Source organism: Corvus cornix, chromosome Z (assembly GCF_000738735.6).
Source record: "Corvus cornix cornix isolate S_Up_H32 chromosome Z, ASM73873v5, whole genome shotgun sequence".
Taxonomy (NCBI): Eukaryota; Metazoa; Chordata; class Aves; order Passeriformes; family Corvidae; genus Corvus; species Corvus cornix.
This window is the reverse complement of record NC_046357.1, coordinates 15,240,028-15,265,064: the sequence shown is the minus strand read 5'-3', so window position 1 is coordinate 15,265,064 and position 25,037 is coordinate 15,240,028. Positions and strand designations below refer to the sequence as shown.

General features: G+C 47.7%; 1 protein-coding gene across 1 annotated transcript; it reads right to left on the bottom strand.

The window, feature by feature from the left end:
• Positions 1-1,072: 1,072 nt before the first annotated feature.
• On the bottom strand, positions 1,073-23,666 carry LOC104686563 (valosin containing protein). The gene is made up of 17 exons (XM_039567216.1): positions 23,513-23,666; positions 18,550-18,661; positions 17,997-18,169; positions 16,056-16,198; positions 12,861-12,991; positions 11,052-11,183; positions 10,532-10,634; positions 8,677-8,810; positions 8,288-8,423; positions 7,151-7,263; positions 6,370-6,534; positions 6,139-6,261; positions 4,861-5,073; positions 3,407-3,715; positions 2,395-2,550; positions 1,914-2,068; positions 1,073-1,519 (listed from the first exon to the last, which is right to left on the bottom strand). Exons 1-17 carry the CDS (start codon positions 23,527-23,529, stop codon positions 1,414-1,416), a joined length of 2,421 nt encoding a protein of 806 aa, XP_039423150.1. The 5' UTR covers positions 23,530-23,666; the 3' UTR covers positions 1,073-1,413.
• Positions 23,667-25,037: the final 1,371 nt, after the last annotated feature.

Sequence of the window (25,037 nt, the reverse complement as noted above, 5' to 3'; positions counted from 1 at the left end):
TGAGCTGCCAGCCCGGGCCCCCGGGGCCTGCACCGCCTCCTCCCCCACAGGAGGTTGCGCTATTTAAACGCAGCGTTCCCAATTTCATTGTGTTTATCCCCACGGCTCCGCAGAAGCCCCTTCTCCCGCCCAGTCCCATCCTTCTGCCATTAAATCCTCTCCCCTTAAATACAAATGGCTTGATGGAGCCCTCCAAGATATGCCAGGCTTTGGGACAGAAACCCCACAGCCCAGCCCCACAAAACTCCTGCCCTCCCCCTCACAGCTCAGCCCCAAAGGCCCAGGGAAACATTGTCACACAAACTGCATTTTACCTTCCTTGCAGAAACCCTCAGTTCCTGCATTCCCTAAAAGCTGCTCTGTGCATCCTAAAGCCACTGCCCCCCTCAGGCTGAGGGCTCAGCCGTATCCAGCCTCTTGTCCGCTCCTGCTCCCTAGGACCCAGGGCTTCCCTGACATAAAGCAACCACGTACAGCAGCAGCACATTCTTCAGCTCACAGAAGGGAAAAAAAACGAAGCAGCAAGGTGGGGAGTCAGAACAGGTGAAAAGGAAGAAAAACCATGATCAGAACCCAGCTACTGAGTCTGGGTCACAACACAAGGCCAGCTGGCACCAGAGATCCAAGACAACCATCAGAAAGCCACTGGGACACATGGAATGCATTGAAGCTCCTCTCTCCCCAGCCACAGTTGTGTCACACTGTGCCAGAACCCCAGAGACGCCCCAAGCGCCCCTCATGCCTGGATGAGACGGGGATTGTTGGAGAGGTCCTTCGCTGCAAAGCCACAGCAGCAGGAGACCTGACAGCTCATGGCCAGCCTCGGAGAAGCAACACCAGCTACCTGCTGCCAGGCTCTTGCTGCCAAGCCAGGGCAGGGCAGAGACCCTGCCAAACCCATTTCTTCCACTAACAGAGCTAAGCGGTGTTAAGCATAAAGAGCAGCCCTGTCCACAGCAGGGGAATACACACATGGATGGGCTCCACTGGAGCAAGGAGCGCTCAGACAGCATGCCAGAAACACAGGTTTAGACAGTGCCATCACCACACAAAGGAACTGCTGGGGCCTGGCTAGAGTTTTGTGGGATTTTTATTAATTTTTTTTTATTCTTTTTTATGGGGTTTTGTTTTTTTAATACAGGCTAGCGTTGTACCCTTTGCTAAAGCTGCTGATTCTGCCACATAAACTAGAACAGAAATTTCTCAGAAATTAGTCAGTTCCCCTCCTTGTTAATTCATTGTCTGCCTCCCAACTGAACACCAGTCTTTGCAGAAAACATTCCCTGTACAAAGTCTGACGTGCAGCTACACTGTTCTGACTGAGGAATGAAGAAGCCAAGAGTCCACTGAACACTGGATTTTTCCCTGTACAACGTGGCCTGATGTGGAGTTTGGTCCACCGAGGACAGCGAGTTAACCATAGAGATCGTCGTCATTGTCTTCGCTGTACACGTTGCCCCCGCTGCCACCTCCTGTGCCTTGGCTCGGACCAGCGCCGCCCTGGTTGCCTGACGGGAACCTGCGTGCAGCAGTGCAGGACAGAAGAGATGCTGTTGAAAAGCCTGCTGGCAGCTCAGCACCATCCCCTCCCTCTGCGCCAACCCCCGGTGACAACTAGGATGGGCAAAAAGGAATGGGATGAAGCATTAGGGAAGGTCTAAGGGCTCGTGGCTGCTGGCTGTCACTTGAGTTAAAGGAAAAAAAGGACTTCAGGAGCACTAATAGAGCAGCTACAACGACCTGCAGCACAGCCTACACCTGCCACACTGTGTAGTGGTGCTCTACGTGCTGGGTTGAATGGGAATGTGCAGTAGAGAAGAGGTTTGTCGCCCAGAACCCAGCAGAAAGCTGCCTCAGTGCTGTGCTCCGGCCTGGCTGAACCACACTGCCCACCCCTCACACCCCAAAGGTACCTGAAGCTGCCAAAGCCACGGCTCTGCTGTAGGGTCTGTGCAAACATCTCATATTTCCTGATGTCATTGTCGCTGACAGAGCGGCGAGCAAAGCGCATGGCCTCCTCAAAGTGATCCCTGCGGATCTCGGGAACCGGGTCGTCCTCCTCCACCTCCTGCAGCGGGACAGAGGGACCAGGTAAGCTGCGTGCCCAAGCTCCACAGGCCCAACAGCTGCTCACAGCTTCCCTCCAGGTCTGGAAGCTCCCAACACCCTCCAAGGCGGGGGCTGGAAAGGTGTGCATGAGTCAGGGCTGCAGCAGGCACCTCCTGAGCAATGCTGACCATGAGGCATCCCAGGAGGGTCCTCAACCTCCCACAAGATGAGAACAAAGTGCTCCAGCTCCCCGCTCTGCACAAGAGCCCACTCATCCCCGAGGATGACAGAGGAACACATCACACCTCACAAATGTGGGTAGGGAGAGCTCATTGTCCCACTCACCATGGCAGAAGGGTTGGTCTGCCTCTCACGCTCTCGCCTGATCTCACTCTCAATGGATTCGCGAATGGCCAGTTTGCAGGCACGCTGGCAAATTTCTGTCAGGTCAGCCCCTGAGAAGCCGTTGGTCATCTTAGCCAGGAAATCCAGGTCGACATCCTAGAGAAAAATACAGAAGAGAGGCCTTTCCTTTATACCTCACATCCTCAAGTGACAGAGAGGTGTCATCAGATCCCAGGGTATCAAGGTGCTCCCTTAACTATGGCCAATTTTGGAAAGATCAGCTGTTAAGATTCTCATTTTCAGGAAAAGTTAACCACACATGAAAGCAGGCTATGCTCCTCACACCCACCAAGCATCCAAAAAGTGGCTGTAAATGCCTCTGCACTTACAGATTTAGGATATGACTTGCTCAGGTCTCAGCATGAGGAATCAAACAAAACACCATCACACTGGGAATAGAGATGGGGCACAGGCAGACCAAGACAGCCGACCTCCTCCTCTCTTCCCCCTCAATTGAGAGGGTGTTACTGCAACCTCCTTTGAAACTTTCCTTCTCAGCAGCACCTAAATAGGCAAGCTTGGGCTCTCACTTCATGTCTGCTTTTCTTTGATTAACTCTCAGCTTCATTATTGCCTCTTCCCAGGCAAGGGACACAGTTCTTGCCTATGACAGGGTTCAGCAACAACTCACTGCAATGATTCCTCTTCAATTCCTATTTCCCATCTGTGTGTTCTACACTTTTTTTTTTCCCAGACTGTAAGAATCTTTTCCACCTCACCAAAATAGGCTTTTCTGACCCTGCACTGTGAGCAGAACCCCACTTTGACACAGTCTTGCTGTGCTTGCAGACCGATTTCCAGCTTTTCTGACACCTAACCTCAGAGCTCCAGCCTCCTCTTCTACCCTTCTATACAGATGAGCCTCCAGACCTCTGTGCTGTCCACAGCCTGTGAGGAACACGAGCAGCACACAGCAAACCCAAGCCAGAAGCGGTCAGGGCACAGATCCTACCTTGGCAACTGGTGATTTCCTCAGATTGGCCTTAAGGATTGCAACCCGTGATTTCTCGTCAGGCAGGGGGATGTAGATGAGCTGATCCAGGCGGCCGGGGCGCAGGATGGCTGGGTCAATGATGTCCGGCCTGTTGGTGGCACCGATGATGAAGACGTTTTTCTTAGTGGACATTCCATCCATCTCAGTCAGGATCTGGTTGATGACACGATCTGCAGCACCGCCGCCGTCGCCGATATTCCCACCTCGGGCCTTGGCAATGGAGTCCAGCTCATCAAAGAAGAGCACACACGGGGCTGCTTGGCGAGCCTGCAAACAGCAGTGGGCACCATTATTCCATGCTAATACTGCCCAACAAGGAGCACACTGACTTCATTATAAGCTTTCCTTACCATTAACACAGCTCAGGAGTACCAGAAGCTCTTCACAAGAACAGCGTGGAAGAGCTGCTCCAGAACAATCCCCTGCCACACAACCCCTCCATCAAATTCTCCAGAGCAAACTGGATTTCCCCACAGTGGGAATATTGTGAACCAGGCAGAAAAGTAGCAACTCCAATGTCCAGAGTGAAAAATTCAGCCATTTTGCTGGACTAGAACTCTCCCTGCAAGACCTGAGGATGTCAGCTGGGCATTCAGGCACACAAGTAGGTGAGATATATCCAGTGGAAGGGAGAAATCCAATTGTTGCGTTCAGCTACCTAATGTATAGTTATAGGGAGCTGGATCTTTTTTCACAGTGTGCAGTGAAAGGAGGAAAGACCACAGGCACAAACAGCTGCTGAGAAAATCCCAGTGAGAAATAAGGAAAAAAAATGTTCACAATAGGAGCTCTCCAACACCAGCAAACAAGCCCAGAGAGGTCAGGGATTCTCCACCCTTCACCCATGGCCAGAACTCAATGCACTGAGCTGATGAAATTTCAAAGTTATCTCCCTGCTCTGCACAAACAGCTGAACTAGACAGTCTCTGAGGTTCCCTCCCACCTAAATTCCTCTCTACTCTCCTGACAACTTTGTTCTAATAGCACCGTCCCCGACCACAAGGGCAAGGATTCACAAGATAATCCATGCAGACACTATGGGACAACTGAGCAGGAGTGAGCTCCTTTCTAAACTGTGTATATTGCATGACAAAACCTCACATGAGATTCTAAAAATCTGTAGATGGTGACAGTTAATGAGGTGTTAATCTAAGTTTCCAGGGATGTGGAGCACACATGTGCCATCCTAACCATAGCCTCTGCCAAAGGCACTGGGGAATTTATCACCCTCTAACAACAGACGCCAACTGCAGCCAGAGAAAACCGTTTTAAGAGTTATGTTGCTGAAGAGGATTAATTCCCCCAGGAAAGCAGCTCCGGCTCTCAGTGCAAGTGGGGAAAACACAACCAAGAACCAGTAAGACAGATGCAGTGGAGACAAAGATAGCACAGGGAGTAGGAGAAACACTTACCTTGTCAAAGATCTCGCGCACGTTGGCTTCAGACTCACCAAACCACATGGTGAGCAGTTCCGGCCCCTTGATGGAAATGAAGTTTGCCTGGCATTCGTTGGCAATGGCTTTGGCCAGCAGTGTCTTACCACAACCAGGTGGCCCATAGAACAGAACGCCTTTTGATGGGGTCATGCCAAATTTGAGGAACTTGTCTGGGTGCTCCACAGGATACTGAAGGAGAACAAAACAAAAACCTCTCATGATGAGCCAGAACAGGCTACCTTGGAAGTACAGAATGGTTTGGGTAGGAAGCGATCTTCAAAAGATCATACAATCCAATTCCTCTGCCATGGGAAGGGACACCTTTCTCTGAGTCAGTTCTTCTTCTTGCTTCTACCAGAAGCACTGCCTGAGATTTCTGGTGGGTTAAACACAAGATCCTGCCTGGTGCCACCGCAGTTTTTAAGTAGACACTGGTTTGGAATGGTGCCTAGAACAACCTATTTACCTCTAGGAACTAAGTACCAGTTCAGTACTTTCCAGCACACTTAACCTCAGCTTCACTTTTGCCCTGCAAAAGGGAACAGCTCATTACCTAACCCATTTGTTCTGCTCTCCAGAGACAGGCAAGGTGTCTGATGTGAGCCTTTATCCTCAGCAACGAGGTCAGATACAAGACAGGTGATGATTTTAACATCAGAAAATTAGACTGAAAATTTAGATTCTTTTATTCACAGGCAGGATGTTTCTACAGAGCTAGCTAAAGCAGGAATGTATCAAACCCAAACCATGCCAGTGCAGACACCTGGAGTTTCCACAGACCGTTTGTAACATTCTGTCCCGATCTTTCCTTTTGTAGAGGGCTTCACAATTACTTCTCACCTGTCCCTGTGCTTAGGCTGATGGGGAGCCCTTCAGAAGCTCTCTGTATTAGCATCTTCATCCACTGCCTGGCAGATAAAGCTACCATGTAAGATGATTCTCAGCAGTGGTCCCACTGCTGGTCTCCACTTATGAGGCAGAACTGTGGCTGTTTCTGCACGTTGCACAACACCCACATAAAATGTCACTGTAGATTCAGCTCAGGAAGACCTGATGCTGCTTCCCAGCACCTTCCTCCCCAAGTTCACTAAGATGGAACAGCATGGTATTTATAGTCCATTACAAGTAGATACCATAAAGCCTCTGCATTTACTCTGTTTGCAGCCCAGACAGGAAACTGAAGATATTCTGGATTTTATTATTATAATTATTTTTTAAGCTGGGTAAGCAAAAAAATCTGCTGTAAAGCCTTACCTGTACAAGCTCCTGGAGTTCTCTCTTCACATCTTCTAGGCCACCAATATCTTCCCAGGTAACTTGTGGCACCTCCACCACAGTCTCCCGAAGAGCAGAAGGGTTGCTCTGGCTTAGAGCCCACTGTTGTTAGAAGAAATGGTATTATATGAATTCTAGCATGTTACCTTCTCTTGCTTCAGAGAAGCAATTAATTGCACCCAGAAGAAATGAGAGGCACTCCTGCATTACCCTGAAGTCATCCATGGTCACAGCCAGAGAGTTCATCACTTCAGCATCGATGGTTTCATCTTCCAGGTCTATGAGATCCATCTTCTTTCTGATAGCCTGAAGAGCAGCTTCTGAGCAAAGAGCAGCCAAGTCAGCACCAACATGGCCATGGGTCTCGTTTGCCACCTGAAAGCAGAGCACTGACCATGACTCACAGGGATACAAGCAAGGGCAACACACGCTCTGGTCCCTCATTGGGAAGGGAGGGCAGCAACACCAGGGCTTTGCTGCACATTCAAGACAAGTGCTACCACTCAGGCAAAGACACTCTGCTTTCTACTGCCTACTGCAGATCCAATCTGCATCTGGAATTCAGATGGTGTGCAGAAAGGTAACCCTGAGGACTGCAGTTCTTCATTCAGGACAGAGATGACAGAAACCATCCAGCTTACAAGTGGTGTCTAGTGACACCACAATGTTCAGCCAGGTGTGTGGGAGCTGTTTCAGGCCTGCTGTACTTTTAAAGGCAATGCCACAGCAAACAAACGCAGGAGGACAGTGGCAAGGCACTTCCAGATTGGAATGACACATATTTGTTTCACTTAGCTATGCCATTGTTAACTAGTGAGTGAGGACTTGTGGTCACTGGTAAACTGGTCAGAAGGAACCCCAGAGATCACACATTCATGCAGTTTCATGCTGTCCTAATTGAGCTACTGCACTTGTACAATCAAGCCTTAACAACTCTTCCACTACAGAACAGAGCACTGAGTAGGAGACAAGCTTTCCTAATGTCACTCACCTGTTCCAGATCCACATCATCAGCCAGTTTCATATTTTTTGTGTGGATCTGCAGGATTTCCAGGCGCCCGGTGGCATCTGGGATACCAATATCTACCTCTCTGTCAAAACGACCTGGGGAGTACAAACATGTTGAGCTGTTGATTCTGCACACCAGAGGAGCTGCACCTGCTGCCTTCCACTGACTGAACAAAGTAATTTTTTCCACAAAATTTCAGAAAATACCAGAGTTTTGGGTTTGCCTGCAGCATCTATCAGCACAACAGAAGAGACAGATCACAGAAGAAGGAAAGGCAATAGGCATTTAGGGTAAGTAAGACTACTGTGAGACTAACAGTAAGAGCTGGGGATGATACAGCACAGAAAACTGCTCATTTAATAACTTTTTCTGAGCCTCATTTTTGGTAAAATAGGCTTCACTGAACCAACATACCGTGAGACATTTTTGATTATTTCTACCTTTGTGTCCTTGTCCACAAGAGTCCAGAAATACTGAGAGATATAATTTTTTTGGATTTTCAGAGCAGTACCCAAGTGGTGAAACACTTGAGGAAAACAGGGTATCACTGCAATATTCACTATGATATGCACACCTCTATTTTTCCTCCAGTCACAGCTGTGCTTTCAAATGTCTCACTACACATTTAAGAGGTCATTTCCACCATACACTTGACAGGTTTGCTATTACAAACTGTACCAACTGGTCATACACCAGACATTCATTCACAGCGCCATGTCTTGAAAACCTGAGTCTCAGAAACTACTGTACTTGCCATTAATAAAAGAAAGACAAATCAAGTAACTCACAGCCTTCTGCAATCTAATGCACGAACATCCTCTTAGGCATTTCCTCCTTAACTGTGTCCTGAAACAACTTCACCTAATAGAGGCTAGCACACTTTTCCCACTTCAAACTATTATTCTATTTCTACATGCTCTCACCTTACATGGCACAGAAAATGACATCAAAGGCTGCAAACCTGGAAATTAATTTCTAGCAAGGAGCTGGAGACAGGTCAATAGTTTATGTAACACACAGAAAATGTTCAGCATGAACTTCTGCTCAATCTGAGGCCCCTGAAGCGTGGCCTGTCACAAAGTGTGTGACACACGGGGAAGAGAGGGCAGTGGTGGTTACCAAATCGCCGGAGAGCTGGGTCAATGCTGTTGGGTCTGTTGGTGGCTGCCATCACGATCACATGTGCCCTCTGCTTCAGCCCGTCCATGAGGGTCAGCAGCTGGGACACGATGCGACGTTCCACCTCCCCATGTGTCTGTGGGGAGAGAAAGCAGCACTGAGACCAACAGCTCTACAAGGGGCATGGGAGCCAGCACTGCATCAGAGCTGGCAGATACAGCAGCCACAGGACAGTAACAAATGTCGTGAACTGTATCTGACCCATCTCATGTCCAACTCAATTCGGGTGTTAAGGAAATGCTGCTTTACCCTGTAGTCAAATGCAGGGACTCATGCCAGCTGCTACCAAAAAAGGACATACTAATTTACCTCCTACAGGCTCTCTTTACCTTCTCTCTCTTAGGAGCAATGGCATCCAGTTCATCAATGAAGATGATCGCAGGAGCATTCTTCTCTGCTTCTTCAAAGGCTTTCCTCAGGTTGCTCTCAGATTCACCAGCCAGCTTGCTCATGATCTCAGGACCTAAAAAATAGTGGTACTGTGGCATTCAGAAGAGAGGCAGCTAGTCCCAAAAACATGCAGCTGAATTTTTTTAGTACAACATTCACATGGGACGAACTATATTTCAAGCCAAAGCAAATACTATCCATCAAATTCACTAAATCTGCAGCTGAAAGGCAAGACCAGCATGCAGAATTACTTTCTATCATTATTTTGGTGTTTCCACTTTACTCTAAGAGAATGCAGCACTAGTCAATGAGCTACCTTTAGCTGCCTCTTTCCTTACCCTATTTCACACTTGGTGAGCTTCTCTGTAATGTGCCACCACACACAGTTAATGCCAGTCCTAGCTTGCAAGAGAAGCAATCAAATTATAAGGTGATGAATTACCAGGATAGGGAAGGAAAACCTCTATGAGGCCATCTCTAGCTTACATTATACAGGTATACATTTACGTCTGTATGATCCTAAAAATTAGTTTAAAAAATCAAAACAAACAACCACAAACAAACAAAAACACAACCCCCATCTCCTTTCAAAGGTTAAATACAAAATGAAAGTGTGTAAGCACATTGATCCCAAATGGATGGACAGCATTCCCCTGACATCTACAACTGCTGAACACTAGTGCAGGTTTAGAGATTTATTCTGTTTTTACAGATTTTGCTATCATGCTGATGGCAGACGTAATGAAGAGAAAATATGCTTCTAAAGGATCCAAGAAAAATAAACCTGACCCTCAGGCACACAAAGCTGCCAGGTGCAAAGGCACAGGTGTGGCCAGGTGCTCCAAGTATTTCATTACAGGTAACTCACCAGTTCATATCAGCCCTACCTACAGCTCAGGAGTGGGGCCAGCAGGCAGCGAATGCATCGCTAACTCTGACAGTGTTATTTTTATTATGCAGTAGATGTACAACCATATAAAGAAACGGCTGGTGCATTAGCATTCAGTGACAGCTTCCACACACTTGAGGAAGTATATGACAGTGGTGACATATGGATAAAACCAGCCCATTTACATCCACTATCTAGAGATAAAAGCAAGTCACCAACCCTACTGCTGGTCACTGCTGTGCTGTGTTATACTGTTGTTTGCTGTCACTGTCACATGATTGAAACCAGAGAAGAAAAGCTGCATTTTCCTTCAGTAAAAATGTTCTGTTATTCCAGCACTGATTAAAATGGGACAGAAAAGCCGTGTGGAAAATTCAGAATCTGGCCCTTACTAGATATCAACCAGTAGCCACCTCAACTGCTACAGGTGAGAGTTATCAATAGGAGTTCTGTCACTTGTAGCTAAGTCTAAAGGATCTCATTATAGTTTTCAGCGAAGTTCCTTCCAAATAATGTACTGTGAAACAAAAGAGGTCTTTGTGCTTTACTTAGGGGAAAGAGGAATCCGTAGCAGCTTCTTTTCTGAATGGAGCAGGGTGGGACCAAAGCCAGCCTGCCAGCTCTGCCCTCACCAACATAAGTGGACAGACAGACTCCAAATTCCCATGTCCCACCACAATCTTCCAAGCACTCTGCTACAACGAAATCAAGCTTCAGGGAAGTGCCACAACGGATACTTTCACACAAAGGGCTTCCAAGTATCCCCAGAGGCATGCTTGAAATAAGTAAGGAAGGATGTCAGGAAGACAATGGGGCTCTACAAGCCTTAATAACACCATTCCTTACCATAAGGTGGACGAATGAGCACACAGCAGATCTGGGGCCAAAGCAGACACAAAACTTACCGTTGATCAGGAAGAAGAAAGCTCCCGTTTCGTTGGCCACCGCTCGGGCAATCAGTGTTTTACCAGTGCCAGGAGGACCATACAGCAGGATCCCACGTGGAGGCTGAGGACAAAGGCAAGGGACTTAGGTGGTGAGTATCTGACTGCTTAAGCAGCTTCACACTGAATTTGTAAGCATTTGATAATGCTAGTCTGAAACTGTGATGCAAACTCATGCAACAGCTGCCATCCCAGCATTGCTATCAACACCCTTACTACTTCACACAACACACAACAAAAACCTTGCCAGTAACTGGCGGCACTGATTCAAAGCATCACTCTGCTTTACAAGCTGCCAGTGCTTCAGTCTGTGTCCAGAACACATAAGCAAATGCTTTCCAAACACTAGCATTAAAAAAAAAAAAACCAAAACCCCACACCACAAATTATTTATTCCCCTCTCCAATATCTCCTAAACCTCTGTCGTGGAGAAGCACTTCCCAGGGTAAGGCCACTTATCCACCTGCACACGGGGACATACCTTCACCCCTATGGCCTTGAAGAGAGCGGGGTGTCGGAGGGGAAGCTCCACCATCTCTTTGATTTGAGCCAGCTGCTTCCGGCAGCCACCAATGTCATCATAGCCCACTTCATTCAGTGACTCCTCTTCATCCTACCCAGGAGGAAATACATCAAACATTTGAATGAAAACAATACTTTAACAACCCCTCCCAGTCTACAGAAGCCAGGAATATGGCTTTTTAGACATTTCTTGCCTGTCTTGAGATTCTCCCTTTCAAGTCTTCCTGATGTCTTCTATAATTGTTTCTTAGCTTTGTCTTCCCAGACATAAAAAGAGAACTGCCTGCACGTACTCAGACTTCACTGAAGCCCACCCTCTGGAATGACAGCCTCTGCTGCCAGGTTCCCTACAGACTCTAGCACAAAACAAGCTCTGTGACTCTTTGGTGGGGCTAATGGAAGTAACAAGAGACAATGTCAGTATAAAATATACCTACTTCTTAGAGTAAATGCTATGTTTAACTATCTGGCACACTCTATCTGCCAGTTACTCAGGTGCAGTGTTACCTTTTGACACTGACTACAATTAGCACAGAATGTTAAGGTCCAGACAAATAGATAAGATTAGTTGTAACCAACTCTTCCTTCACAGCATCCATTCATTCAGCTGTCCAAACCTCTACTGGCCTCAGTTATTTAGGCCACACTAAAATAATAACACAGCCTGGAATCTCAGAGGCGCTCAGTTTAAGCCTCACCTACCTCAATCAGGTCACTCAGGGGCTGGACCTAACAAGCACTGAAGATCTCAAGCTTGGAGATTTCTGCCCTCTCTGGTCTCTGCTTTCAGGATCGGGAGAAACATTTTTCCTAGTATCTACTGGTAACTTCCCTTGATCCAGCTCATGCCAGTGCCTCCAGTCCTGTCCTTGGGCACAGCTCTCAGAAGACTCTGGTCATCTACCCCTTCCCATCAGGTCTGTCCCTTTGCCTTCCCTTCTCCAGGCTGCATCATCCCCTGATCCCAGTCCCTCCTCATTCATTCCTGACCTCCAGCTCCTCATAACTTTCGTGGCCTTGGCTGAACTTACTCATATCTATCTCTGCTGTGGCCTGAAGAGGCCAAATTGGATTCATGGAGTGCCCAGGTGCAGTCTCACAAGGGTCACAGAGGTGAGTTCTTCAGAAGGCAGCTAACAACAAACCAGCACTCACTCTATTTGCAGGGAGAAAAAGGTACTTATTCTATGAAGTATGCACCCACCTTAGCTCATTTCCCTGAGATTTCCTACTCTGTAACAGTCAGGTGGCCAAGACCGGTCAGACAAGCCCTGCAGGCAGCCACAAGGTTGCAACACTCAGGGCTAGACACCTTAATGGACTGGGGAATTCTTATTTTTTTAATGTCAACCATTTGGGGATTTCAAATTTCTCTCAGAAAAAGTGCCTGTTACTTTCTTTTTACACAGCATGAAATTTAGCAGCATTGTAAGCTCTCTCTGCTACGAATCAAGGGAACACTGGAATTAGAAGATGCGTCCAAGCACAGAGTGAGATATCTGCAGGCAGATGCAAAGCAGCTGCTGCCAAAGCATGGCATCTCATCAGCAAATCTACCCCCTGCTGCTTTCAGCATATGAGGAAGACACTGGAAGTACCTTTCTCTTATTAACTCCAGCAGAAGCTCATCCCCTGAAACCGGCGTTTCTAACCATTACAGTCAGTAGACAAAATGTCAAAACAGGAACTGCAAACACTGCTGCACTCCAGCCCTGTCCCAGAAACAGACTCTGGACAGAGGAGAACCACATGGCAGGGTTCTACTCACCTCTCGTTTGATGGGCTCTCCCTCACAATGGATCACTGTGTCCGGAGCCACTATGCAGTACGGGCTTGGATCCGTCTCCACCACTTTGAACTCCACTGCACGCATCCCTCCACGCACCAAGAAGATGTCACCTGTAAAACCCCACATATCAGTCAGGGGCCTGTTGCAACCCACACCTGCAAAATGTCAACCCCTGTACAACCAGCAGCCCCAGAGTTCAAGGAAGCGGGTCACGCCAGCAGACACCGTGGCATTTATAACACTGCTTTGCATGTTAAACTCAGGATCTGCATCCACTGAGACAGCCTGAGCACTGTTTCAGTTCTCCAATTTCATCCAGTAAAAAACAGCAAATAGAAAAGAACACCCTGCCCAAATACAAAACACAAAGGCAAGAAATCACATTTTTTTCCCATTCAGTTTCAATTTAACATTTCTAGAACAGGCAAAAAGCCTTAACATAATAAAAATTCATTTTGAATTCATTATAACTAGTTGTTACTAATTGTAACTGTTCGTCTCCAGAAGCAGAATAATATATAAAACTGCACTACAACTCCTGGCTGCGCTGGGCTACAGACCTGGATAACTTCAACTTGTGTCTATATAGTGTACTTTCATCTACGTTACAGCAGAAGTGCTATGAACACAATCCCAAAAGTGCATTTGGTTTTCTACTCAGTCTCCCAGTTATTCCTTAAATTACTCTAACGAAGTGAATTTAGTCAGGGTGCCAGCTGATATACTTGTATTGGTTTCATCTGGGATAGTTAATTTTCTCCCTAGTAGCTGTTTCAGTGCTGTGATTTGGATTCAGGATGAGAATGATGTTGATAACACGCTGATGTTTCAGTTGTTGCTCAGCAGTGCTTACCCTTACTCAAGGACTGTTTGGTTTCCCATGGTCTGCCCGTGAGCAGGTGCACGAGAAGCCAGGAGGGAGCATGGCCAGGAGAGCTGACCCAAACTGGCCAAAGGATTATCCATGCCACAGAACACCATGTCTAGTGTATAAACTAGGGGGATTTCACTGTGAGACATCACACACTGATGAGGGACAGGCTGGGCATTTGTCAGCAGGCGGTGAGCAACTGTCCCAGGTGTCTCTTTGGGTTGCATCCACCCTCTTTTCCATTACTGCTACTATTATATTTTAATTTGTTTCAATTTCTAAAATGTTCTTAACTCAATAAGTTGAGTTTTTCCTGATCTGCTCCCCATCCCACGGCTGGGTGGGGAATGAGTGGCTGTGTGATATTTAGTCACATGCTGGGGTCAAAGGACAATAGTCCTTTCTGGCACCCAGCATGGGGACAAAGAGTTGGCATAATTCTGAGCAGAGCATGTTAAACCAATTTTGTTACAAGCATCCAGTATATAACAGTAGCTGGTGACTATGTTTAGTCCTGCTTGTTCTCAGGGCACGTTTTTTAACACCTCACTCGGTGTAGGTGTCCCCTGTGGTGAGGTTTATTGTCTTGGTGCCTGGGCTAAGGTTATCTTTGTGTTGCTCCTTGCAGCAGGGGCTTATGGATGCGACGGAATCACTGGTCCTGAGACGAATCTGATGAGTGAACTGAGCACTGCCATCCACTCTGTACTTTGGGAGCCACCCACCAGGAACTACTGGTAACTGCACCTTTCCTACATCTCCCTCCTGAGGTCTTCCTTCACCAAGCTGGTTACAGTAGCATTTGAGCATTTTAAAGATTTTTAATACCCTTTCAGTACACCTGAAGCCAGCCTGGTTCTTATCACAGAATATATGAGTTGAAAGAGAACCAAGGGGATCACTGAGTCCAACTCCTGGTCCTGCACAGGACAGCCACAAGGATCCCACCACATGCCTGAGGGTGTCGTCCAAATACTTCTGGAATTCTGGCAAGCTTGGTGCTGTGAAACAGCATGTTGCTGAATGTGGTTCAGGTCTTGTTTAAGGTTATGTGATGGGATATGTCTAGAGGACCAACAGTTATAAGTGGCAAAGTGTGTGGAATAGTATGGGAAAGTGTCCAGGCTGTCCAGTGGAACTACAACATTTTGGAGTTTCACTCCTGAACAAATGTAGAATCCTGAAAAACTAGTAAATATGTGGAAAAAGGTCATGCTGGCAGATCCAGAGACACAAATCACTGCAGTGTGCCGGGACCTGGCCCAGCACACCGGAAGTCTGTTCCACGTTATTCCATAACCTAAGAGGAAGAAACGATGACAAAACATCAGACGCTGAGGCTACTCCAATGCCAGGGAGAGGCAAAGCATGGCACTGAGATGGTGTATTGCATTCCTATCGCACATCAGCCTCTGGAAAACCAAATGATGCAATGGACTGTTCATGACTACACTGAGAGCAAAGTGCAGTGGGAACAGCAAACTTTGGGACACACATTTAGCAAAAGCCACCTGGTGACTGCCCCTCCCCAGCCAACATTTTACATACTGTAGAAGTAGACAAAGTTTCTGTAATGCACGTAATATGCTGGGATAAACAGTCTGGGTCACTGCTGCCTCAGGCAAAGGCAAGCCCACCCACGGTTCTGCTTTTCCTCAAGGACCTGGGTGCACTTCATGGGTGATGTGGGAGGATGGAGAAGGCCAGTGTATGGCTCAAGGTGACTGGATTTTAGGTGAGAGTAAGAAGTTAATTAAATTGTATGATGTTAATTGTTATATAATGCTGCATATGATCACTTCTATGGCAGGTGTATGCACGTCACCACATTCAGCACCACATAGCACCCAACTCTACCACTCCAGATGTGGGGATCTGAACCTGACTCCCCTTCAATTACCACATTAATGAAGGATGGACTCTGATGAGACTGGATAAGCACAACGTACACCCAACCAATTGATTAATACGCAGGCAACTCACCAATTACATCACGTGCTAGCAACTTAGTTTAATGAGATTTTCTCCCAAGTTCCACCTAAGCCTTTTTGATGCTCTCCCATCTCATGTAGCTAAAAAATGCAGAACTACCAAATTACTCTGCCAGCCAGCAGCAGCAATCGCTCCTTCAGAAGATTAGGGAAAATTTAAATCAACGCTAGCAAAATCTCTCCCTACTGGTGTCTAAATGCTGGTCTAATGCTTTACAGAGATCTGTGCAAGCTTCTAGAAATTCTCCGTATTCAGTCTCAGGACTAGCTCACACTTGCTGCCATGAGGACTTCAATGACAGGCATTATTACCTTTCCTGATAGGTCTGTAAGCTTCCAGGAAGTAGGGCTTGAGATAGACCTCAAACAGATTCCCCGTGATCCCTTCTACCGTGTCATCAATTGGCAGCACGTGGATACGTTTGCCATATTTCACATCTGGGCAAGGCTGGATGCTGCAACATAAGAAAACCCCAGTTAGCCACATCATGCTGGACTTGCACCTCAGTGCTACACCTGGAAAAGAAAAGATATGCCCCTTCCCACAAAAGAACACCCAAAGACTACCAAAAGCCCTAGCAAGACTTCCTACTGACACAAGAATATTTCAATGCTGACAAGGCAAAAACCATACCCAGAGCTGGTCTTCACAACACACACCTGCCTTCACTCCTTTCAGCCCTGTCCAAGACCACTGGAGAGTTTCATAGTTTCCTCCTACCCTTCTGCTCTTCTGCAGACCCCCTCACCACATTCACACACCTCTAATGCAGTGAGAGTCATGAGGTAGCTTTTATTTCAACAAGCTACTGCAGAACCAGCTGCAAGGAAAAGTGAGCTGGGGAAAACTCTTCGTTCCTTCCTCTCTCTCACTACAGTCCCCAGAGTCCCTACTGCTGACAAACCTGATTTCAAGCAAAGGCTCTCGCAGTACGAACCAGGGGTAAACAGCTAGGCAGCCACGTGTCTGTCAGTCCCACTTTGTAGGGGCTGATAATTAGGTTAAAGGCTGAGGGTCCCTTCCCCCTTTTTAAATACATGCTACAGTTATTATTTTGCAGTGTAGCACAACAGCCTATGGTAGCGATAGCTCAAAGTATCCAGCCGTGGCAGAAACTGGCTTCGCCAGCTAAGAAAAGCCTGCATGGAAGTGCAGCTGAGCAGGCAGCTTTTCGTATGTGACTTTTGTTAGAGACTCCTAACACATTATTTTACCACGTGCTTTACAGAGAGGACATAGCAAAAGGGTAAAGACACACTGTCCCAGAAGGAAAACATTTGACAGACCACAACCAGCAAATGATTAGCACATGAATCTGGACTTCGGCAGAAACCAGGACACAGTAACCTATAAGCTCTTAAAGATTGGCAAGAAAAACCTTGAGGGCAAGTGGTGTGAAAATTCCCTGACCTCACAGTGAGTCAAGACAACTGGTAACACATTTGGGAGGCTGAGAACCACTACAGACATAGTGCTAACAAAGAGGAGAAGAGCATGGGCTGTCATGCTAGAAGAGACTCCAACAGGAATCTCACATTTAGTTAAAGTAAGAATTCACCTCTATTTTAAATCCAAAGACACAAAGCACCATTCTGAACCAACCACAGTGGTGTTTAAAACTTGCCTTTTTAGTGGTAGAGGGATGGGTGGAACAGCCTCTTTTCTTCTCATCTACTAAGTTTGTATGAAACACATTTTGCATTTAAAAATTATTACAGATACCACTTCAGAAAGTCTGGTGTCAGAACCCAAGCTCTTATTTTCTCAGAACGTGTGGGATATTCCCTATCAGGACAATGCTCAGGAGGAGGAGCTGATAGCCCTGTCATATTTAAACCTGTAAACTACCATTTTTATGTTCAGGAAATGCTCATGTGCTACCCTTCTACCCACTCCCATCACAGAATAGGACTTGTCTCCTCTAAGCAGAGATCCATACTTCAGAGTTTTCCTACTGCTTTTAAGGTCCCTTCCAACCCAAACAATTCTATGATTCTATTTCCTGCAAGTGCTGCACAACAAAATTTCTGCAACATTTTTTCAGCATTCCTAAATTTAAAATTATTTTTACAACAAAAATTGGAATATAAACATCCTTGAGGGATTTTTAATCTTGCTATTTGGCTGTTCCATTTTTTTCTGGCACTCATTTCTAACAGGTTTTAACTTGTTTTTGCAATAGGGCAGCTCAGATACTATGAGATAATGTGTGATGTTGCTACTGTCTTCCACTGGTAACACTGTGTCCTCACCTGATCACATCACCCAGGCGCACTCTCAGGTTGTTGCGAACAACCCTATTCATGCGAATCTTCTCATCTGAGCAGGTATCATCTGACAGAACAATGCAGACTGCTTCTCTCCTCTTCTTTCCTTTGAGCAGGACAGTGTCTCCTCTGAACAGCTGCAGTTCATCCATCTTTGCCTGCACAGCAAAATGTTAGAACAAGCTTTTGAAAAAATAGGAATTCGAGCATTTGAAGAATAGTTATTTGACTTTGGAAATTACACCTTGGAAGCGATATATTAAATCCAGAGGACAGAGACTCTCACTACAGTGGTATAGAGCTAATCCTGAAACTAGAGGAAGGGCACAAGCTCAACTGAATCCTACAAACTGGGACTCAAAAAAACATTATATCAAGGAGGAGTGTCAGAAAACAAGACAACCCTCCCTCCGTGGTAACAGCTGTAGCTTCTGACGCAAACACTTGTACTCATGTTGCAAAGTTACATTTCAAGTTAACAGACAGCAACAGCTCGCAAATTACCAGATTAAATGCTTTGCCTCTACAGATGACACACCTGGGACAGTGACACAACACTGTTGTCTTCATTGATGGCTTCATCAACAATTAACCGATTGGGCCTGTTCTTCTGCTTCAGAATAGCAGTCGACAAGTCATCAGCTTTAGAGCTGGGAGAGAAAACACAGCTTATGAGTCTGAGTGATACTGGCCCTGTCCAGCCACCCCCCGTTTCATCTCCACTTCCTACAAATCTCTTTGTTGTCTTGTCTTTCATAAACTATACTTGTTTGTACAACAAAGGAGAACATTACTTCCCGGAGACCAGTAGCAGGAGTTCAAGGGATGACGTTTTCTGTCAGAAAAAAAAACTATGAGCTTCCACTGAATACAGCTATGAAACTATCTATGAAAAAAAGCGGTCAGTGAGATGTTGCTGACTGTAAGATGTTTTGCCTCAATGAATTAGTCAGACTCATCTGAAATCACATGTAACTGCTGCCAACATAACAGAAGTTCAAGTCTATTTGGTGTCAAATCCCAGATAAATAGGGGAATTAAAGGACAATGCTGCAGTAACCCTGACAGGAAGAGTTGTAAGAGTTTAGCCTGTCGAGGCCTGTTTGTTAAACCAAGCAAGCCATAGAAATATTCAAGTGGTCACAGAAAATGATTTTGTGATGGGATTTTTTTAGCACTATTCCATAATACCTTCACAGGAGTCACAGCAGCTCTGGCCAACAAAGCCACGAGAAATACAAGAAATCATTCATTTGCCTTGACAAAATGGAGCAAGAAAAACGTCAGGGCAATGGAAGAAGGGCAGATCAACTGTTCTCCTTCAAAATCTAATACAGCAAATAATTCACTCTATGTTATAAAAGGAATTTGAACCAACTTATTCTTGAGGAGCTCTTGGAAGCTGTACATTAGCCACACACAACAGGGGTGGAGTACTGTAGCTTCCCCCACTGGGCACCTGACTACTTTCTCCACGTATGTGGCTGTGCCAGCTTCCAAGGTAAGAAAAGAAAACTTTGCACAGTCTGACTTGATTCTGAAAGAAAATAAAGAAAAATAAAGTCTTCCTTTGTCCTAAGCAAGCATTGGCAAAGAGTAGGGAGCTTTGTGGACAATGCTGGCAGTCATAACTTTGGCTCCATCTCACCCTTTTAGAGACAGAATGACCAGAAGAAACCAAAACTTGAGTGGAAATGGCAGCACTTGGCATGTTCACTGCATTTTTAAGAGTCCATCAGAGAGTGGTGACATACATATGGTGTGATGTTACCCAGGTCCCTCCCCCCCTCAAGACAGAGGCTTTTCCAAGTCAGGCTATGTAGTGTTGGCTCCTTTCTCTGACACGTAAAAGGGGAAACAATACCAAACAAGCCTGTGAGGGCAGCCAGCTCGCTTCCAAAAGTTTCTCAAGCTTCCCTTAAACGGTGGTAGCACAGAAAACATGTTGCGAAGACAGGCAACATTATTTTAAGTGAACAAAACAAGTTGTAAAACATGTTCTTTCCTGGAACGCCAGCACTATGAAACTTACCTTTTTCCTCTCTTTATTAGAGTGCAAGAGGTAAGACACTGCAGACCTATTCTCTGAGCAAAAAAGGACACAATAAAGGCTGATGCATACATCCTGGAAAGGGCTTATAAATGCCGTATTCAATCTAAAAATATGGTCTTGTTGCAAATCCTAAAACGTCTGTGATTTCCACAAAAACTGAGAGAGCAATAAGAAAACTGAACATACATTATCAGGGCAGATTACAGGTAAACAGTACATAAAACCAATAACCTACTTGTAAGGACTTTGCCTCCTCCCACTGGAAACTAATCCAGCAAGTAGATTTCAAGATTTCAGCTAAGAAACACCAGGGAGACACAACACTCGTATTTGGGTTATTCAGAGTGTGACTCTAACTCATCCCTCTGCACATCCCAAGGCCTTTTGATAAGAAACCCCTGCCAGACTTTGGCTACGTGATAAGTGTTTGTCCCTTGGGATGCAAGGACTGCTATCCAGCCTGAAAACCAGCTTGGGACACAAAATGAAAAAGGAACTGGGTAACAAGTGGAAGCTTTTCAATCAACACTGCCTACAACGCAAAAGCTGTAAAAAACTAGAGAGAAAGTTCAGATAACTCCTGACATACAGCAGTGCTGAAGAACACAGCAAGAATCCACTTGGTTCTGCTGAAATAAGAGAAAAAAGTTTTAGTATGGAAGAACTGAACCTACAGTTCCCTAAGAACTGAAGGCTGGATCAATACCAGATACACTTAGAAGGATCAAAAAGCTTAGAGGCATTAAAAATGGAATAAAAGTCTCCAAGAAAGAGCATCCAGGGAGCTAAACGTGCAGGGTCAGCTTCAGTGCTCTGACCTGACAGTTCTGCAGAGGAAAAAACAAAGGTGCTACAAAATTCCATGTCAGCTATTCACGGAAATGATGTTACTCCTCCTGCAGACAAGGGTAAGGCTTTGAACAGACAAGCACTACCCATCTTTCAGCAGCAATTTATGATATTGTTACCATCATCATTTGCCCTCATTGCATCTCTCCAGGGGCTCCTCGCACTGCAGCTGAAGTAACAGGGCAGAAGAGATCTGTGCACCTCAACCCTGCTCAGACAAACCCCAACATCTGTGGGGAGGAGAGCACGAACAGAAAATACCAAAGAGGAAAGCCTAAGGCATGGGCTGGGACTCTGTCCTGCCAACTTTCCTACCCCTGCTGGGAAACTTCAGGAAAGGACAGGGACAGAAAGCAAACCCAGGTAATTTTAAAGCTCCTCAATGAGCTTCTGGTCAGAGACCAAAGTGTAAACCCTCCAAATCACCTCCCTGACCCACTCCTTTTGTCAGCTCCCTCACATACCTTCCCTCTCACCCCTTTCTTTCCCTGACTTAACAAAGAGACAAACTGAACACAAAATGTAGCTTTAGAGCTGTTTCAGAATTAAAAGGAAATTCAAGGTCTGCGTTAAGCTGCCCCTAGACAGAAGCCAGAAGTGAGGACACAAATCACCAGTACAGCAAATGGCCAAGCCAGCATATAAAGCGCAAGACATCTATAAAACTGAAGCAAATATGTACTAGCCCTGAAGGCCAACCATAACAGGTTCCCTCAGCCTCCTTTTCTCTCTCATTAAAGCAGTTCAACAGCTCCATTTCACACACGGGAGAACGAGGGGACTTTCTACAACTTTTAGAACCACAGAATATCCTGAGCTAGAAAGGACCCATCAGGATTATCAAGTCCAGCTCCTGGCCTGGCATAAGGCAGCCCCAAGAATCACACCCTGTGTCTGAGACCATTGTCCCAATGCTTCCTGAACTCTGTCAGGCTTGGTGATGTGACCACTTCCCTGGGGAGCCTGTTTCGGTGACTGACCACCTTCAGAATTTTTTCCTGATATTCAACCTAAACCTCCCCTGACACAGCTTCATGGACTTAATTACACCACTCCGTGGTTCCTCTCTGTGTCAGAGCTCCCCTTGTTCAGCAAGTGATAATGGCCAGAGGCATCACAGGGGAGGGTATGAACAGCCAGAGCAGAAAGTAATTACCAACTAATGATCCTTCTGAAAATGACAAGCATACTCCAAAGCTCCACTTAAAGAAAGGAAACAAGCTGTTCCTTCAAGTCTGTGCAAAAAATAAACAAAAAATCACTTCCCAGAATTATTCCGCTGCAGTAACGAAAGTGAAATCAGCCATGTCTTCTGCACACTGGCGTGGCTTTTTACCACCACCCTTGTGAAATCACTTCCCAGAAAAAACCCATGAGCAATTTCTTACCAATCCGAACATCTGATGTACAGACTGGACTGCTTTTACCAGGTAGGTACTAAAGAAAAAAAAAAAAATCATAAAACGTTTTTATCCCCAAGTGAAGTGTCTGAGGTATGTGGTGACTGCAGCCACTTACTGAAACAGGACAACTATAGGGGGGAGTTTAGACCCATTGTGGAGAAGCCAAGTTTTTAACACTGTTTCAGACAGGCTGGGAGGGGAAAACAGGAATCCCTTCAGAAACCACACTCCCTTAGCTTTTGGAATGTTTCTTGCCATGCTGAGGCTCGGTTCAGCAAGATGGCTGCCAGCAGCTGTGACAAAAAATGGCATCTAAAAAGTAACCGTGTTCCATCTGCAAACTAACTTTTGCTGTTTCCTATGTGGGTGAGAAGAACTTTGCTAAAGTAGAAATCCCTTTTTAAAAACACTGTTAACTCGCGCAGCTGCACAACTGGGGTCTGGGAATGTCACCTCCACTGCAGACACGGAATTTCTGGCACATCTCCCTGGAACTGACCCGGCTGGGACAAGCAGGTTTAGATTCCACGAGTCGCAAAAGAAGAGGAAAACATACTCAAATAACATCAAAAGGCACCAAAGGGACCAAAAGTGCCTCTAGCGAGGTCAAAAAGTCACTTCGAGTATTCTTGGATTGGGAACATTTATCTTTGGATTCTATTTTGCTCCGCTCAAAACGCACGTGGGCTGCGTGCAGACACTGTTACTCATTTCTGAGGAGCACGGAAGATGATCCTCAGCCTGTAACTGAGTACAGGCAAGAAGAGTGAGGCAAGACACCCGAGACGGAAACACCGCCGATCGCCTCGGCCATGCCCGGCACAACATGTCTGCCTCGGCTAGCGCCAAGTCACTCGCCAGCCCCGGCCCGAGGACCGCCGCGAGCAGGAGGAGCCGGGGACGAGTCTAGAAAACAAAGCCCTCCGCAGTTCAGGACCAGGCGGGCGGGCGGCCCTAGGCCCGGCGCTGGCACGGCGGGAGGCCCGGCCCGGCCTCACCCCCCCGCCATGACTCGACACTTCCCGGCGAGGCCCGGCCGTGGCGGGGCCCCAGGCGGGAAGCGGCTCATCCCCGTCCCGGCGCCTCCTTCGCCCGCCTGGGGCCCGCGGGCCGCCCCGGGTGAGGCGGGCAGGCCGGACCGGGCCCAGGCCGCGGCGGGGCCTAGGCCGCGGGGAGGCGGCGGGGCCCGCACTTACTCGGATCCCGAGGCCATGGCGCTGCGGGGAGGGGGCGAGGGGCGGCGGACGGCGGCTCCTCGGGGCGGGCGGGGGGTCCGGAGGGTCGCGGGGGTCGCGGGCGGCGGGCGGAGGGCTCGGGGCGTCCGCGCTGGCTGAGCCTCAGCGCCGACTCATCGGCGAGCAGAGCCCCGCCCACGCCGCCTCGCCTGCCTAGCAACAGCGTGCGCCGGCCAATCAGAAATTCCGCCCGGCGGCCGCCTCGGCCAATGGGTGGCGGCGAAATAAAAAGACGGGAGGCTCAGCCTGAGCCCCGCCCCTGGGTGTGCTCTGGCCAATCGCCACCAGCCAAGCGCCCCTCCCCGCAGCCAATCGCAACGCGGCTCTCCCGCCGAGCGACAGCTCCGCCTCGGCCAATGGCGAAGAGCCACCGACGGGACCATGCGGACAGGAAGTCCCGCCCCCACAGCCGCCGCTGATTGGGCAGCGCCCGGGGGCAGGGCCAATCAGACGGGGCGGGGCGCGCAGGCGCGGCGGTTCCGCCACTCAGGCCAGGCGGGCTCCTGCTCGTGGTGATGGAATGGCCGGGGCGGGGGCACCTCACAGAGCACCCGGCCCCACCCCTGCCCCTGCACGGACTCCTCCCGCCACACCGGGCTGCTCAAGGCCCCCTCCAGCCTGGCTTCCAACACTCCCAGGGATGGGGCAGCCACAGCTTTACAACAGTCACTTTATGTCATTGTTATAAGTCGCTCTCCTGCTCTCCAGTCCCTTGAAGGCATGGACAGTATTCTTGTGGCCTTCTCCAGGCTGACTAACCCCACTTATCTCAGCCTTTCCTCACAGCAGAGATCCTCCAGCCCTCTGCTCATTTTGGTGCCTCCTCTGGACTGGCTCCAGCAGGTCCCTGTCCCTCCTGTGCTGGGACCCCAGAGCTGGATGCAGTGCTCCAGGTGGGTCTCAGCAGAGCGGAGCAGAGGGGCACAATCCCCTCCCTCCCCTGCTGCCCACGGGGCTCTGGATGCAGCCCAGGACACGCCAGTGTTTTCCTGAAGGAACTGCAGGACAAAGCCCATGCAAAGCCCTGCTCTGTCCCTCCAGCATTCACAGGAGGCGACAGCAGGTCCTACCTTGCACTCCCCCGAGCTCTGTTGTGCCCTCCTTCCTCTCCCCCCACTCCTTCTTTGCCTTGCAGCCGTCAAACACCCCTTCCCACTTGTGGGAAGCAAGGCTTGCCAAAGGCTCAGGTCATGTGGTCAGGGGACCTTCTTCATCCAAAAATAGCTCCACCAGACACCAGGGACATGTGCTCCTTCACTTCCCTGCTCACTGTCACTGAGGGGCCTGGAGCTTCAGCATTGGCACAGACCCTCAGGGACAGAGGGGACACACAGGCATGGGTCTGGACCCTGCTGTTGTCTCTGGCTAGTGCAGCATCGTGAAATTCAGGCTTCAGAGCTGCATGCTTCAGACAAAACCACTTCTCTGGGCTCCAAACCACAGTAACTGAGCAAAAAAAAACAGTACACAAAGCACAGGTAGGACA

Bases quoted from the DNA above. Each gene is read 5' to 3' on its own strand.
- LOC104686563 (XM_039567216.1), bottom strand. The intron at 8,424-8,676 runs GTAAAGAGAGCC...CTCTCCCCACAG, and splicing joins TTGCTCCTAAGAGAGAGAAG to ACACATGGGGAGGTGGAACG. The intron at 1,520-1,913 runs GTACCTTTGGGG...TGCTGCACGCAG, and splicing joins CGTGGCTTTGGCAGCTTCAG to GTTCCCGTCAGGCAACCAGG.